General features: G+C 47.3%; 1 protein-coding gene across 3 annotated transcripts in view; it reads right to left on the bottom strand.

The window, feature by feature from the left end:
- Positions 1–18062, bottom strand: part of tow (target of wingless) — a 57695-nt gene that overhangs the window by 34453 nt on the left and 5180 nt on the right. Inside the window, exon 1 of one of the 3 annotated variants that reach the window (XM_076371911.1) lies at positions 12907–13615. The exons of the other annotated variants lie outside the window; for them this stretch is intronic. Coding sequence (XP_076228026.1) covers positions 12907–12961 — 55 coding nt within the window. The 5' untranslated portion in view covers positions 12962–13615. Of the gene's footprint in view, positions 1–12906; positions 13616–18062 lie in introns of those variants that run through there. 3 annotated transcript variants of the gene reach the window in all.

The following is an 18062-nucleotide window of genomic DNA, read 5'->3' on the forward strand; positions in this document are numbered from 1 at the left end:
ATCCGATCCGATCCGATTCGATCCGTCGCGAGATCCGGCGGACCGATTTAGCGATCTCCCGCTCGCGGACCGCCGAGCGCATATTCCCGATGACGATCACGCGGCCCCGGTGCGTCCCGTAACGCGGAATTCCAATAATAACGCGACCGGTTGTCGCGGGAATGCGATTACTCAACGTTCCACCGCGCGCGCAGCGTACATCGTGTCGAATCGGCGAATAACAGAATGCTCGGCTGTTAATTCGTCCTCTAGATGATCGTCGGGACGAGACGATCGGGACTCGAGCGAAATTTAATCTGATTATGCCGGCGATACAGCGAGAGTGAATTTTTCGAGCGCCTTTAAGCGCCAACGATAACGAAGAGAGTACTTCAAGCTTGCAAGAACAAATGAAATAAGAGTATAATAACAATAACAATGAAGGTAATGAAATGACTCCGTTGTGCAATAAGTAAAACATGTATAGAATATCAGCGGGGTTGTTCTTTTTACAATCGTTAGGGGAAACTATTTTCTATCGTAATCCTGTTTCTCTAATTCGCTTAACAATTTGAATCCGAAGATCGGCGGTCTACTGATAAGAGTGCTATTAGTCAGCGAAGGGTTGATTGGATTACGGGTCGCGTTCCCGTGCTCCGGTGATCGTTATTTCAGGACTGCAGATGATCGCGATGGCTAGTAATTACAACAGTGACTCGAGATTATGCGGAGAGCTACGATAATCGTTATTATTAATAGAGGGTAAGAGTCGCGTTTCGATAGCCGCCTATCGATGTGTAATCGGATTACGCGTCGCTCGACGCCGGCGATGTAGAACGCGGAATCGGATCGGGCCACGGGAACGAATGAATATTCAATCGCCGGTGCATTTGAAAAATAACGCTGAGATTTCGATCAGCCTTCACGGAACGGCGGAAGCGCCGATGGAAGTCAACGGCCTTGTGCCGGTTTTCAAAGGTATCGGTGATCGGTCGGATCGCGTCCTCCGCTGTCCGAGAGGATCGGCTTCCTACTGCATCGATCCTCTGGCGGCGATCGTAGATCCAACCGATCCACCGATCAATCATCGTGTTAACGACGACGAATCGTCGCTTTTCTACCTTCGCGCAGTTTGTATTCTCGCGAGAAATCGTTAACCCTTTGCGGTCCGTGCTCTTGGTTTCTCAGTTCGAGGTTCACGTCGACGTTCATTCGATTACAGCTTATCACTAGGTTTACGGACATTTACTGTGCGGTTTATTTTACTACTCCTAGAAAAATTCATTTTCGTTCATTTGGATTTTGGAAGTTAGAGATTTAAAAATAGTTAAAGTACATATTGATATAATTGCATCAATCAAAGTCGACGTAAATATATACCAAACAGTGCCTATAACATTCAATACGCGTCAAATTGACGCGCTCCGTAAACCTAGTGTTAACATGACGCTCTATTTCTTTGTTCAAGAATGTTTGGGAGTCACTGAAATGTTACCTTCAACACTTTGACTGCCATGACACCACTTTTAACGTAATCTTGATTATTCATTTTCTTGGTGACGCATCGAACGAACTAAGCTTCGTTGAATGTGTGAGATACAAGGAGAGTAGTAATGTACTCGTTACGAAGAATCTTGCCCCTTTAGTTTCTGCTTTACTGAGAGAACTGCTTCGATTGCATGGGAGTTTCGATGGTTATTTACTTGGCAGTCAAAGTGTTGAATGGTACAACTGTGGTGCTACAAGTAAATACAGAAAAAATTGTTAAAACAGGTGGAGGTTGCAACTAAATAGAAAAGTTAGTTAAAGCTCTGATCTCGATTTTTCACTCCTACCTCGACTCGTACGCTTGCCAACGTTACCATAAACGGTTTTCCCGTGGATATATCGTAAATAGATCGCGAAACTATGTAATTGCGAATCGATCGTCTTCGGTGTGCACGTTCGTACTTTTCCCGCGATATTTCGAGCGGACGGATCGAGAACCGGTAGCAGGGTTAACGAGCGCAAGCGACAAATATTAATCGCACGGAAACAATGGGGAACGGGCTACGAACGTGACGTATCGTTACGTCGATACGAGTATCGACTGGTTCACGGTCGAACAAAAGCGGTCGCGCGCGACGCAATCGAGAGAGACAGAGCGAGAGAGACAGAGAGTAGCAGGCTCGCCTGTTCAACGGACGGAATATATTCGAAGAAGACGATGAAAGGGCGGAGGGATCCGGTCGACCGCGTGTAATTAAATGGGTCAACGATAAAGCAGCCGGGCACAGAGGCACGCGTGAGCAAGGACGGCCGTGGGAATGCCGAAGCCTGGCACACATCTTTTCAGAATCTAATTCGATAAAACCGTCTATAGGCACAGTGTGTCGAGTGATTTGTGCTCTTTTCAGTCGTAGGAAACAATAGCCAACGCAAATTTAACCCTTTCCGCTCGAGATACGATCGTGGTTGAGCGTGAAACGAATAAAACCACTGCAAAGCGACAACAATACGCGATATCGTATTGTTAATATTGCGTGCATGCAAATAAACGAACTCGTTGATTTCATTCTGGCTTCCGAGAAGAGTGTAATTTAAAACAAGCAACAGGAATGCCCAGTAATTACCGAGGTAACAAATTCATTTCCCGGAAACCGTTTCGATAACAGGAATAATCGAATACTCCCGGATTGCGGTGATTCCCGTGAAAAACTCGCTGCCTCTCTCTCTGTGCACGTGAAACGCGTCGACCGAACAGTAGCTCGTTGTTTACACGTCGAGCTGCCGAACATGCCCCCCTAAAAATACCGATGAAATCCGATTCTTGATGGACGCGCGACTGGATCGAGGATCGAACGACGGGCCGCCACTAGTTGATTCACCCCGTACACGTCTGCCGCTAATGCATCTTGGCAGCGGACGGAGCCAAATATAGGACACACGGGCCGGTCTCTTCTTTTCGCCCACGAACGACTGCTGGATCGTTGAATCACGACGCGAGGCGGACCCGTGAAAAACCGTTTCGACCTGGTTCAACTGAACCGGGCTTTAATTAAATCCGTTGTTCGATGAAAAAGAGTTAAATTCCGGTGAAATAATCGTCTCTTGATTAGTCAATTCCAAATATCGTCTGTAGGATATTTCTAGTGCGACAACTTTCAAGCAAAAAGAGTTAAATTCTGGTGAAATAATCGTTTCCTCGTTAATTAGTTCCAAATATCGTCTACGCCTCATTGGAATACGTAGGATATTTCAAGTAGAAGAACTTTCAAGCAAAAAGAGTTAAATTCCGGTGCAATAATCGTCTCTTCATTAGTCAATTCCAAAGAACATCGCCTGCATCTCATCGGAACACGTATGATATTTCCAGCGAAACACTTTCAAGCGCGAAGGGTTGAATTCCAGTGAAACGTCGAGGCTCGGTCAATCACGCGCTTCTTAAGATACGTCCTCCATCTATTTCCGTTCCCCACTGGACGAAATTTATGTTCCTCCAAAGTGTTTACGAAGTGTGAGACCGTGCTGCAGAAAGCGAAATCGGCTTCGTTAACAGCGGGAGCGTACATTCGTTCCCGAACGGTTCGACCGCTATCGGTTTTATAAAGATGTTTACGCTCGGCGTTGTACGGCACGTACGACGCGCAACCGAAATAAACAACGTGTGTACGTACGATATTTACGTCCGAGTTGCGTTACTCCGAATCCACCGTCGAGCGGAGCGAGCACGTGGTAGCCGCGATAAATCTCGTGGCCGCCGGCCATCTGGACGCCAGTCCGAGATGATCGAGAAAGAATCGCGTCGCGAGAGTTTCGGCTCCTCCGACCTGTTACGTGGACGCGCGTCGGCGCGGCCGGCTTCGTGTCCCGGGCTATTGCGTAAACGCGTGTCCCCGATATTTTGGAACCGAGTCGAGGAATGATAATGCACGACCGACGAATCCGATCGGATCGAACCGTGCCAGATGCGGGAAGGCGTTCGCCTCGGAGCGAACAAAGCCGGCGAACGTTCCGAGAGAGCACAGTGCGCCTTTTCATTCCGCGACGTTCCGATCGACTTCGGCCGAGCGCGCAACTGGTTTTTGGGTGAACGACTCTGCCCGGTGAAACAGTGGAATCCGACGATTCACCTGTTGACTGGCTCGATTTCCGCTCTCGCCGATGAATAAGGTCCAGTCGACCGGATTTTCACTGCGCGAATATCATACGCGCTTTCTGTCGGACTCGGATGCAACGCGATGCGATCGAACGGTACAAATCATTCGTTCGCGCTAGAGCTAGTCATCGAAGCGACTGCTTTCTATTTACTGCCGGTAGAAACTAGGAACGATTTACTAAAAGCGCGACTCACTTAGGACGAGTCGGGGAGATGGGCGTTTGTCGATTTCAATCGGATCGAGTCATCTTAGAGAACTTTCCTATATTTTAACCCCTTGTTTCTTAATTACCGGTGTAACTACTTTATCATTAATCATTTATTAGGAAATGAAATCTTCATGTTTACTATGTTCACGTTCGTTTCAAAGATTAACGATTGATAATTGCGAAGTAACGTTTCATTTATATTGAAAAGAAATAAATGGCACTTAGATCTCTCGAATTTTCGTCACGAAGGGTTAACCCTTTGAACTCTGGATTTTCCACACATCCAAATTTTGCACTAAGAAGGAAAATCAAAGATTGAAGAAATGTTACAGCATTTCTAATTTTCGCTAGGGATACTATAAAAATTAGTTGCTGATAGATTACAAAGCCATCTGGAGTGCTAAGGGTTAACTTGTCACGCGTAATTTCGACACGTCCGATGGTTCCAACGTCGAAGGAATCGATTCAGTAATACGCGAACAAAGTTTGAAGCGAATCGAGATCCGAATAAACGCATTCTTATAACTCACAGAACGAAGGACGAGACGCTCGGCGCTAAGAGGGTTAATCGGCGACCGACGCGAGCGGATCGAACCGGCGCGCGGCGGAAGGAAACGAATACGGCGGCGGAGAGTTCGATTTACGAGGAAAGAGGAAAAAGAGGCGCGTCGCGGCGTCCGTCGAATGGTATTACACGGATATGGGTTGCGGGCTCGAATTACCGCGGTTGTAACTGGTTCCCGTGGAAATCAATACTCGCCAGGACGATTGATAGCGATTCCAGTGGCTCCGCCGGTTCCAACGACGGTGGCGGCGGTGGCGGCCGCTCCTCTATATAAGTAAAATAAACGAGAAGAACGACGCTGGCCTCCGCAACCTCCATTAAAGCGCCCGGCCAATTTCTTCGGGGGAACGTAATAGTCTAGACGACAGCGAGAGAGGCGACGGAGGGAACAGAGAGAAATCTTCGGCGCGGGCTGCTTTCATTCGCGGAGAAACCGGAACCGCGACGGCCATTCGTATAAAACGCGATCATAATTGAAATTTATCGCGCAAGCGAGTGGGGCCGCGTCGATCACCGCGATTATTGGGAAAAATCGTGAGCGGAATTGAAATTTACAACTGCTCGAGCATCGTAATTGCGCGTACACCTTCTTACGAACGTGGAATCGATCTTCTGGACGAGTTTTCGCTGTTGGAGATAGATATTTTAACTTTGCACGTATGTGTTCGATACCTCGCGAAGGAATCTTACGAAATATGTCTGAATAGTTTTTACCTTTGGTTAACCTGAATGGTATCCTTGGTATTTTATATTTGGTATCTTCGATATTTTGTTTGCTGGCTTTAGAATGCTTACCGAGTCTCAGTATAGTCTAATATTCTTCACCGTAAAGGATTCTGTTTTCGAGAGGATCGTGGGCGAACGCTCGCCGAGAAGGTCTGACGCTGAGCAGGTCTCGGCTACTGTGCGTCTGATCGTTGTTAACCGGTTCTACTTAGAGTAAACAAGAACGCGTCCGTCGCCGCGAGGCTCGCCATTGTTACGCCGGCAGAGGAGAGATTTTTCCAGCCACGAGTGTGCTCGACTTTCTCTCGGAAACTTCGATACCGGAGGAACGTTCAGAGGGAAAAGTTTTTCTCTCGCGACTGGACGACGTTCGTACCAGTGTCCCCGTTGCGTAAATCTGAGATTGCTACAATATCGTGCAACGCTTAAACAAACGTTTCCATCGCGAACTTTTCCCTTTGTGTTTGTTAAGCACCGGTCGGTCCGTAGAATGCGAAACGTTACGCGAAGAAAGATCCGTTGAGGACGCGTAATAACTCGCGTTGTTCGTATATATCGCACGAACGTATCAACCTGTGCATCAACAGGCTTTGTGTTTCCGATAACTTCTCGATGACGCCTCTAGGCGAGTCGATAATGAACCGATCAAACACAGCTCGTGCGCGTTTCGTTGCGCATCCTTGAAACCATTACAGCCTGCGGACTAACGACAGCGGTAAACTTCGGCTAAAACGTTTCCAATTAGAGCGATAAATTACTTCCGTTTCCCTTTTCCTAATTCAAGCCGGAACACCTCACGTCTATTTACCTTTTTCCGTATCTAAATAAAAAACATGGTCTATCGGTTACGTCTCAGTAGCGAGATGCAATGATAATACCAGTTAACCAGCCTTCCGACGCAAACGACAGAAACACGGCTCAGCCGAGCCAAGAATATTGCAACGCGCGGATTGCGTCGGTGTCACGCTATTTTTCGAGCCGTCAATCGACTCGGCGGATAAATAATTGTTCCGTCGAACGGGCGAAAACCGTTGACGTCGAACGTGTTCGACGAGTTTAGCGTTTCCGGGAATACTGCGCACAGCGCAGGCGAAAACGAAAGCCGGATTAAACCGATAATCGTCGAATTAAATCGAAAGAATCGTCGTCGCGGTGTTCGATTGTTTCACTAAATAACGCGAGCCGGAATAATAAAAGCGGAGACGGCTGGTTCCGGCGCGTCCGGTCTGCCTAGCGCTAATTACCGCGATTATCAGTAGCGCGCGGCGCCGGTTAATCGTTCTCAATTACAGCGTGTAACCAGCGATCCGCGCGAAGCTCTGTGCAGGTGTAGGCGGCGCGGACAGATAAAACGCATACGCGCTCTCTCTCTCCTTCTGACGCGTGCAATCAAGATTTTTATTGGACAACGATACCATCGAATATCGCGACGCCGTTATCGTCCCGGCGCGTCCCGCGAACCACGGGCCGGTTTCGCCGTCGAGAACATCGGGCGCAATAGATCTACGAAAACAACGCCTCAACGTGACTCCGAGACGGCGGCCTTCCTAAAAACCATTACTAATTCCTCCGCGAGCCGCGTCACGCCTCGTAATTCCGCAAATACTCGACTCGAGTCAACGTTGATTAGCAACGTCAACCGCCTGGCGCGCGCTTTTGCGACTAAACGAGGCAGCCTCTCCAACAGAGGCGTACCCTTGACCGTACTTTTTAACTGCGCACCATCGGCGTTGCCAGCTTCCAGGCAATACCGACGACGTCTAGAGAAGTTTGTCGCTATGGCGACGATGGGACCTAGTTCGAACTGGTAAGATCGTGATAAGAGAGGAGGGCACGCTCGGATTGTCACGCGGAGATTGTCCTCGGGGCTGCCTCCTCAAAAACTCATTAACGCGTTTTCCTTTTTCCACGGCAGCGGGTAATCGGTTCGTTGGAATACCGTTCCGCGCGGACTCCCGCGCATCTGCCCGATTACCGTTCATTGCTTAATTACTGTAGCGAACGCGTGCTCGGGGAAACCGACGATCTCGTGCGTCCAATGATGAAACCGTATTCCGCGCCCTAAGGAAAGCGGATCGAGGACGACCCTCGAAACGAATTCTTCATTTGCATCGCGTTAACCCCTAACCACTACCTTTAACCGCGAATATTCATTACTCCTATTTCCCTTTCCTCGAGGTCTCGGGCTCAAGATTCTCTCACGCTATGCAGGTAACTATCAATTAGAGGCTGACGTTGAATTACTGAAATGAATAAATAACCATGATAAACGCTAGCGGGCCGTGAGACCTTACGGTTGCGCGACAGATGAAAAGCGTAGATTTACAGGCGAACGCGAGAGAACCGTGTTTTGTAAATTTTCATGGAATAAATCGTATTCCTTTTAGTTGTTCGAGCATTTGCTCGTTTCTTCTAGGTCAGGAAGCCATTACGTAAATTTTCTCAATTTGTTTTCTGGACTTTACCGCACTGGCTTCTGAGCGACTCGTTTATCGCAGCTAATTGGTCAGTTTTCGTCTGTTGTCTCATTTTCGACAACTAATTTCCAAGCGACAGACGAGCAAAAGGAACACGAGCAGAGAATTTATTTAGCCCTTTGCACTCGAAAGTTTTTTCCTAGAAATATTCAACTCTCTTTGATAAAACCTAGACGATGCTTGTTGCGAATGAAATAATTTAATCGATAAATTAAGGGATGAAAGTATTCTACCTTGATATTTCACATAGTGATGCATTATACAAAGATTAGCATTAACACGTTGAATGCCACGGAGGTCACCGGTGACCTCAACCAAATCGAATTACTACGATTCATTCGATTAAACGATGATTATTTTAAAATAAGTAGTACAACTTAATGCACCGACATTCAAAAATTCAAAACTGTAATAATAACACCGTAATTCAATGGCATAAGTTGATGTTACATTATGTCCATTCTCTATATTTGTGTCCGCAAAATCGTGCGGCAGTCAACGTGTTGAACATCAAACTTTATAATTTCACTGTATCAAACCAAGCGGCGACTGAGAGTCACCTCGCGAGTGCAAAGCGTTAGAAAGTAACACGAACGGGCCGATGGTTCCCTCGAACGTTTACGCCATTGCGTGCAATACGCGGGTTCTATCTATAGTCCGGCGCGGGTGTCACGAGTGCACGCGCGTTTTTCCTCCGTCACTCGGCCAGGGCGCGGCGAGTGCGAGAGGAAAAGTGACGCGCGTCGTCCCACGACTACTATAGACCGGGACGCGCGCTAGATCGGCGATGAAAACCGAGCGAGCGAGCGAGCGAGCGCGACGGTCACGTGTCTCGGGCGAGCGTCAGGGGAAGAACGGAACTCGGCGAGGAATACGGAACAACGCGGCCGATTAACTCGAGAGGAATTTGATTTCGTCGTCGCCGGGTGACGCGGGAGTTTCTGACAATCTGATAAAAGCCAGAGCTAACGACGCTTCCGTGATAAAGCTCGTTATCTGCGCGGATTAGAGGCTAATCTATTCCGGTGAATTGAAACTTTGTTTCTTGCTCTGTCCTCTTTTCCTGGTTTCACGTTTTTTTTAATGGCAAGCACTGATATCAACCCTTGACGCGATGCCGAATGCAAGTTCATCGGATTACTCATACGACGCAATTAACCCTTTGCACTCGGAAGTTACTACTTTAAATGAAACTTTGTATTGCAATGTGAAATATTTAAATGAAATAGCGTTATTCCTTAATTTATCTGCGAATCATCGTTAAATTAGTTTCAAACAATGTCGTCTTTATTTCATCAGACGATGTTCAAGTATTTCTATTGAGAAACTTCCGAGTGCAAAGGGTTAACACGTTCACGTTGGCGTGTACCACCGGTGGAGCACAGTAAGATATCTCATTAGACAGTGTGTACCATTGATGGCTCGTCAAATGGTTTGGTAATTAGAAAACATTGCCATACAGTTGAGAATTAATTTACTTATCGATCGTTCCAATATTTTTATCAATTTTGAGAATTCACAAATGGGAAAGAGTGGAAATTACCGGTGTGAACGTGTTAAGCTAATGAAATCGAAAACCGAAACATAATTTCAATATTAAAACAGCGATTGGTCACTTATCTCTCTCGTAGAATCAAGAATGATGTGAGTCGCTGATGACTACCGTTAATGTGACTTCATCCCTTAACGGAGCAATGCCATACTATTTTATCACTGTCATTGTAATATTTACAATACACGTTAAGTATCCTACTAGGTCACTTCTATGAGTTTGTCTCGCTTGTTATCTATGTTATGGTATTTTCTGACGATAGGTAAACTTGAAATACTTCCGGTCAATTAAGGGTTAATATGAATGAATAAATAAATAGGCTCGACTGTTCCAGTCTCTTGTTTACCAAGTCAAATTCGTGCAACGTATAGAAACAAATATTACCATATGTAATGTATGTTGTTCGTCGAATGACGCAATTACCACGGCAAGGTTACAGATGCAGGTGTCGCATGGCGGCAGAATTAGCCGGGTATCGATAATGATTCGAAGGGAACACCCAAAATAAACGTGCACATCGTATCTCGTTCCCAAGGCCACTCGGGAACGAAATGACTGGGACCACGGTCAGGTTCCGGCGGAAACCGGAATCGGTTCCTACCGAACACGGAAACGAGTCGTTCGGTCGTTAATTATCAATTCTTGAGTAAGACGCGGCACACTTCTGACACCTTTCAACGCTGGAACTACCGAGCATTTAACACGATTAATACGCAATTCCTATAAAAATTGTAACAATAGATTATTTGCAGTTTCTTCGGACACTCATTATAGTACTCAAGTGAAGCTATTTATTTTCAAAATCATTTCGAATGTTCAATGCTTTGAAGATATCAGTAATTCCTGAACAAAAAAATCGAAACCAATCATTTTGACTGGTACGTAGTTCTAGCGTTAACGCTAGATATACTGTGCACACCGACCAATCAAAATGACCGGTTTACATTTGCTTATGAAACTTGTACCGTGAATTAAATGTTGAAACACTTTGCACGATTACGAACTCTCATTTGCATGCACCCGACAATTACTGTAAGATTCCGTTTATTGACTCCGTTTATTCCGAGATCATTCTGGTATATCTAGCGTTAACGCGTGCCTAGCATTAACCCAATTTACTCCGGTGTATTTATAATAAAATGTTTCGCTAACAGTGAGAATATAGATTCGTTAAATAAATGTTTTGCAACGTTTTCGAAAGGGAACTTACATGTATTATTCTTTGAACCAGTTTTCGACGTGAAACAGTTTCTTCGATAGTAAAAAATGGAAAACTGCTTGTTCATTGACAGTTCGTTCAACGGCAAAAACAGGGAAACAAGTCAGGCGGTAAACATGTCTCGGTGAAAAGGGAAACAAAAAAGAAGGGGTAAAAGATTGGAAAGGTAATCGCTTGTGTAATAGGAGGATCGGCGTAAAGTTAAATGAACGAGTGAGAATGTGGAATATTCAATCAATTTTTAGCTGGCTTGTTTACCTTCGTTTTGTAACCAGTTATTTCAACGGATGCGGCAAAAATAGGTACATAAAAGCGTTCGGTACTATGCGTTCAACGTCGAGCCGGCCGATTAGCAAGGGAAAACGCGTACGGGAATGGGAAAAAAAAAGTGTTTCCAAGTCGGCCAACTTCTGCGAACCGTCGACGATCCGCCGATGGGACGCGTGGCTGAGGCGCATTTGCATCAGACTGCACTTTAACGATAGAGGAACAAGATAACACTGTACGTCCAGCATTATGTAATTCTTATTTCGCTCTACTATCTTTCGCGAGGATATAACCGACGGTTTCTGGGTCGATACGAATATGGGCAACTTCGTGTGAAGGGTCAAGTTATGGTTACCATTATCCTTGTAACTATCGAATGTATCAAAACATCCGATTACGGATTTCTGTTTTTACAACTTTGAAAAATACACATATGTTATAAGTAATTTGTAAATAAACGAATGTAGTGATTGCTGCAATTCTCCAATGGTTTTATCGTTAAAAAAAGGAATTGTATTATTAACTGGAAGCAACGGTCGGCCATGTTTGAAACATGCAATTTCGGATTTGTTTGTACAATTTTTAAAAATACACATGTTCTAAACGAATTCACTGATTTTTGCAATTTTCCAGTGGTTCAAGCGTTAAAAAAAAAAAATAAGAATTCTACTATCTAGAAAGCGACAGTCGGCCATATTTGAACATTCCCGTCATCGCGCGGCGAACGCAGGCGAAGCGCAGCGGGGATTTCCCCATGTGTTTTTCCTTTATTTTCGACTGCGCTCCGCTCGAAATTCAAAGCAGGCCCGCGACCGCGCCAATTACTCGAGTCACGCGGCACTAAGGCGCACGCGAAACCTAAATACCGAGCGACGGAGGCGTTTACACGATTTTTCCGTGAGGTTAACAAACTCGGAACAATGCAAAAGCCGGATACGTTCTGCCGAAGCAGCAGCAGCAGCTGCGTGAGTCACGCAGCTGCACAGAGAGACGTTCGTACGTACACGTACGCGCGAGGCGCGCCGTGCTCGCCGCGCATTCCACGATTCGCTTCTCCGTAAGACCCGCGAAACGCGAGACGAGCCCGAATTAGATGCAGCCTAATTTCAGTGTAGAATTACCGGTGGCACGAGCCCACTCGGTACACCGTCCTTTCAAGCGCGCACGAGACGCCGAAACTCCGTCGCGGGCCGCGATGTTATCGATGAAACTGCGTTCCGTGACGTCAGCCCGATGCGCGGCACCGAATCAGCGATATTTTCGAAAACGAAACCTGTCCGTTCGGTTCCGCGTTCTTCCCTTTCACGAGGAAATAACTGCATCGAGGTCGAATATTTCTATCAATATCGTCTTCATTACTGTACAATCTATGTTCACGAGAAAATGGAAATATAAGAAATATAATACTCGAACTACGAACACGACATGGGTCTACATATTGCGTCTTTGAATCGAAAGATTCAAATTCGAATTCGTGCAAGTCCTTCTGACGTAACAGGTTCGACCGAGATTGCAGGATCAGGTGTACGCGCACTTGTTGAATCGATAATGCTACATCAACTCCATTATCACGTCTAGCCAGCCGAAAAGCCGAGCAACAACGAGGGTACTGCGCAACATCGTGTTTACGGGCGGCCACACGAGACTACAGTCACGCGTGAAAGCCTGAAGTAACGCACTATAAATAACCGTTCCTTTCATGGGATTAAACGAGACGCATTACGCGCGATTCCATTACGACGAGAGGTTCCTATTGTGACAGATGGGGGCTTACCTTTCGCCCTGCGAGCTAAGTGCGTGATATTCTGCCTCAACACCTTCAGCCACATTTTCGCCCGCCTCTGTTTCCCCTCGAGATCGGACGTCCTGATCGGACAGGAGGTCTTCTGGCCCAAGGGAAACGTCGACGTCGACGTCGTGATCGTCGTGATCGTCGTCGGCGATGGGATCGTTTCCTTCACAATCGTGCGTCACCTCCCGGCGATCGGTGTTGCGCGCGCGGCACCGGTTTACTTAACCTCACTTTCCCGCGGTAACCGTTGACGGGGCGCGCGCGGATCGGACACGGCGCCGAAAGGCGTTTCCTTCGCGGAAGATAACGAGCGAACGGGAAAACCGCTCGGCAGATCTCGGTGGTGCGCGTGTCGACTGTACACTGCGGCTGGAGCAAAACTGAGCGATCCTCTCGCACGAAATTACCACAAGAAACAGACACCGAGGCTAGAGAGGCGCGACCCTTTTATAGGCGGGACAACGATCACGTAGGCAAGCACGTCCGCTTGCTCTACTACCGAGCGCGATGATATCGGCCCCGGGCCTTGGAACTTGTCTTGTTTACAGAGAGACCGACGACGTATCGCACGCGGGGGCTCGAGCGGTTCGTTGCGACGCGACGTGCCACGGGAATCGGACTCGGACGTCCGAGCCATCCGAGCACGTTACGAACCGCAGCGCGCGCAACCGGACGATTTTAACCGTTTCGCGCGGCGCGGAACGCGCGGGAAATGGCAACGCCGCGCCACCATGGAAACCAGCCACCCGCTGCGCGCGCAGCTTTCCGCGCGACCGTTGGGAAATTTCAAACCCCGTGTGCTACGCTCTCGTCGCGCGCGGGAAATTCGACGCCTCGAGGAAATTACGGGCGCGATATCGTTCGCGGCACGAAGCCGTTGGACTTGTGCGATCCGAGTGCATCTCGAGTCGTATATACGCAAGGCTCTTGTTGTATATTGTATTATCGTATCGCGAGCCGATAATTCAGCGAATAACAAGATTATATTCGCGGTACCCTAATCGTGACATTGGCGAGCAACGTGCGATAAGACGCCGGTTCAGCTGTTAGCGTTGAATGCTGATTTCGTAGAGCGAAACGCACGACATCGAAAGAATGTATCGATGCAGTGAAACTGTGAAATTTGATATTTAATGTTGAACTTTGCATAATGCGTCGACTGTGAAATATTTCATGCATTTTGTTCCTCGATATACCTAATTTCTCTTCGAGTTGGCTTCGGAAAATATTGTCGAGGAATGTTGAATATTTCTAGTGAAAAACTGCCGAGTGCAAAGGGTTAAATCGTTTGAATTGCATTGTTATTGCAAATAATAATAGATAGCATTATTGATAATATAGAAAGGTTTTCAAATAATCATCGTTTAGTTGAGTGGACTATAGAAATTCCATTCGGTTGGGTCATCGGTGACCCCATGGCATTCACCGTGTTAAGCTTGCTTGTTTATCAGTTTGTCTCAGCTTTTTTTAGCGTTCCAGTTTCCGGTCTCGTCGAGACGCTCAAGAATGCTAAATTTTGCCTCATTCATCGCCGCGCGTGACGCGACAAGGCTGTTATTACCGTTTAAGTGGATAGTCGCGGCTAGATAATTAAGGATGCGTAATCACGATGAGCGCACGAGTTAGACGCGCGACAGGGTGTCGAGGCGCCGCGCCGCGCGAGGGAAGCCATCGTAACGATATAAATATCGGAATTATCGCGCGGTATATTTAGCTCGCGGACGTCGAAGCCAGTAAACAACAAACCGCGAGGCGACGTGCGATTCCGAGGCGCGCGGGGTGTTGTCGATTGTTTGCTTTCTTTTCGCTCTTTTTTCTTCTTCTTTTATTTGCAAACAGATAGGACGGTATCGTTCGCCGGGAGGAAACGATCAATTCGAAAGCTCCTATTGGAGCAAGCTTTCGGCTTTCCGCGGGTTTAACGCTGGAACTACAGAGCACTCCGATTGGCTTTCCCTAAGTTCTTTTTATAGAAACTCCGCTGGCGAATCTATCGGGATTTCAACGGATTCATAGTTCGGTTGGTCTATCGCGAAAAGAATTCCTCTGGCGATCGGGAAATGATTCGTTGTAAGATTATCGACGTTCCATCGACGAGTTATGAGCACTCGTGACTGATACCGTCGAGTGCAAGAGACCACTTGATTCGATACAACTATAAAGTTGAATATTTAATATTCCAAATTAAACTTCGCATTGTTACGTGAAATATTGAAATGAAGCACCTTCGTTGCTTAATTTATCTACGAATTATCGTTAAATTAGTTTCAAACGATATCACCTATATCTCGTCAAAAAGTGCTGAATATTTCCATTGTAAAACTTTCGAGTGCAAAGGGTTAAAACGACGAAGTTGTCCCGTAATTCGGAAATCCGTCGACTCGTCCGAGGCAACGACACGGCTTCGAGTGAAAAACGCGCGGCTGCAAGGTCCCTCGGAGCGCCGGCGAATCTGGGTCGCGTGATTCCGCCGAATAGAAAATCTATCAGCGCTTAATCGCCGCTGATAATTTATTCCCCGGTGGAATCAGGCCGACAAACACCGACCGAAATAGACGTTGCGTTGTCCGTGGATTTCCACGAAAACCGTCGAACCGTCTCATCTCGTCCCGTCTCGTCTCCATCGGTCGACACGGTCGCGGGTCACGAGCCGGCGACCGATCGGACTTTTCTTTTTTAAACCGTGCACGCGAGTAAGTATGCCAGGAATAAACGCATCGGACGTGGCGCGATTCAGCTTATCAGTCCGCCCTCCGTGAACCGACGAGAATCGGCCGAGCGAGGGATGAAACAGCAGGTTCCTGAATGTCAATTTGTCGTTCGAAAGGTTGCCTGCTCTCCCTGTTCCGCGCGACCCGGCTCAAAGAGCAGCCTGGTCCACCTGTGAACGGTGCACAGTGAGAGCCCGTTCAACGCTAACCTGATTATCCCTTCGAAGATGGACGTTCTCGACAGGTTCGCGAGCGGCGACGTCTTTCACCGCTCGAATCGTTACGAATCGAAGCTTCGCACCCGAAGGTTCTATTTAGGACTTGTTGTAGACTGTAAAGGTTTATCATTGAACATACTGTAACATCGGTGTCTATAATTAACCCTTTGCGGACGAACGTCGGCTCGGAGAGGTGAAGTGTTCATATTCGGAAGACTAAGTCGCGGAGAAATGATTTAATTACTCTGACAGCAAGAGATCAGCTCGTAGTTTCCTTCTTTCCTATTAATTAATTGATATTTAATTTAACTGTTGAAGACTTCGTAGATTTCAAAGCACCTTCGTCCGCAAAGGGTTAATAAGGAAACTAATAGCTGTGACTTCCCTTTTATACGCACTTTTGTCAATGTTTTTCTATTGATATTGCTTCGAGTTACTGGTAGCATGTGCGAGGTAAAGCTTCGAGTGCAAAGGGTGAAGTGTATGGATTGGCTATTAATATAAAGGTAAGTTGACGCTAAAGGAAAACTTCTTTACTGATAGTGGCGTGTGCGCTATGCGCCACGATGACTTCGTTTAACCCTTCGTCTCCTGAGATCATATCTCGTGCGTCAATCGAGGCACTACTGTACTACATACGCTGACCAAGGAAATCGATCGCAGGCAGCGGGGACACGCGTGCGTACGTGTACGTGTGCACGCACGCACGCACGCACGCACCTTGTGCCCCTTCCCGCGCCGGTGTCCTCACTTTTCCATCGACATTTCACGATTACGGCATTAAATCGTTTCGATAACGAATTCGACGAAGGCTGCTACCCGCGATGCACGATAAATCGGTTTCCTCGGCCGCGCGACTCGATCGCGGCCAACATTCGCGGGAACGGGAGTAGATTCGCGAACGATTACCGATGAATCAGGCATTGTTAGGTCATCGGATGACTAACGAGTCGACGGCGAATCTTTATGCGGAATAAACACTTTCCGAAGTCATTCGGAAGGCGATGGTTAATCGGAAACTGAATTCTCTTGGCCAGTTACCTCTGGTGTTTAGCTTCAAAGACCTTTCGTCGAGTAATGAAATCGACTTTGACGAATCAACGAGAAATGGGAAAGGACTACACGATTCTTTGAAACAATCAATCGTCGAGGAAGCTGATATTATCTCGGGTTCCGAGATGTCGGATAGACTCGTCGAACACACGGTTGGCTAAATCCTTGGGAACGTCTCTCCGCTTCGTACTCCATGCACCCGTGTATGTCATAAACGCATATAATCCGTTGTCCGCTAATGAGTTCCGCGCGGTCTCCGCTTTATCCGGATTATCGCGGACACGTGTCGCGGGGAAAAATGAACGGGAATGATCGGATAACGTCGAGTGCTGTTTCGAAAAATAGATACACCTTTCTTCTAATCTGGCGCGTGAGTCAACCGGTGCTACCGTCGTTAGAAGTTATATATAAGCTGTGTACGCGCGTACGCGAAAACGTCGGACACCGTTGACGCGCGACGCGTCGCAAATTGAACGCGAGGGGAACCCGATCGCGCGGCGGCTACGCGAAAATCCGACTCCTCGCGCACCGGACGGCGATCGTCCCTGTAATCTCGACGCGTTAAGGATCGTAACTCCGGATCGAGGACTCGGTAACAGAATATCGGTAACGAGTTTCCTTCCGTTCGACGGTAATGAGGGGGAATTAAAAGTTACGCCCGTTCCGGCGGTGCGTATCTGTTCCATCTGTTACGGGACGGCCGCGTAAGATCGCCTCGCAACGGAAATGGAGACGAGTTTTCTTAAGCGATCCCCGCCGATGCCCGGGTCTACGGTGACCCTCGCTTCCAAGAACTTTATATCGGATGCAGCGAAGGGATTAAAATTCCTCGAATTATGATACCGAGAAGTGACATCGTTAGAAGCCCGCTCGTTGCTTTTTACGCGGCACGGGAGAACAATTTAATCCGTTCTCCGAGAATTTCGCTGGCGTTCCGCGATAATCTCTGATTGACCTTTAAAGGGAAAACAGCGATGCTGCGGTTTTTTGCGCGCTTCTGGGAAATCTCAAAGAGTTGCACGGGACGCGAGGAATTTGCAGAATATTCAGCGGATATTCACGGGGCAGTGGTTTTTATAGCGTCCAATAGGAAAAATCGGTTTCCATCGTAATTCTGTCTTTGCGACGGCATTGTGACAAATTTCAGAGTTGAGCG

Source organism: Nomia melanderi, chromosome 11 (assembly GCF_051020985.1).
Source record: "Nomia melanderi isolate GNS246 chromosome 11, iyNomMela1, whole genome shotgun sequence".
NCBI lineage: Eukaryota > Metazoa > Arthropoda > Insecta > Hymenoptera > Halictidae > Nomia > Nomia melanderi.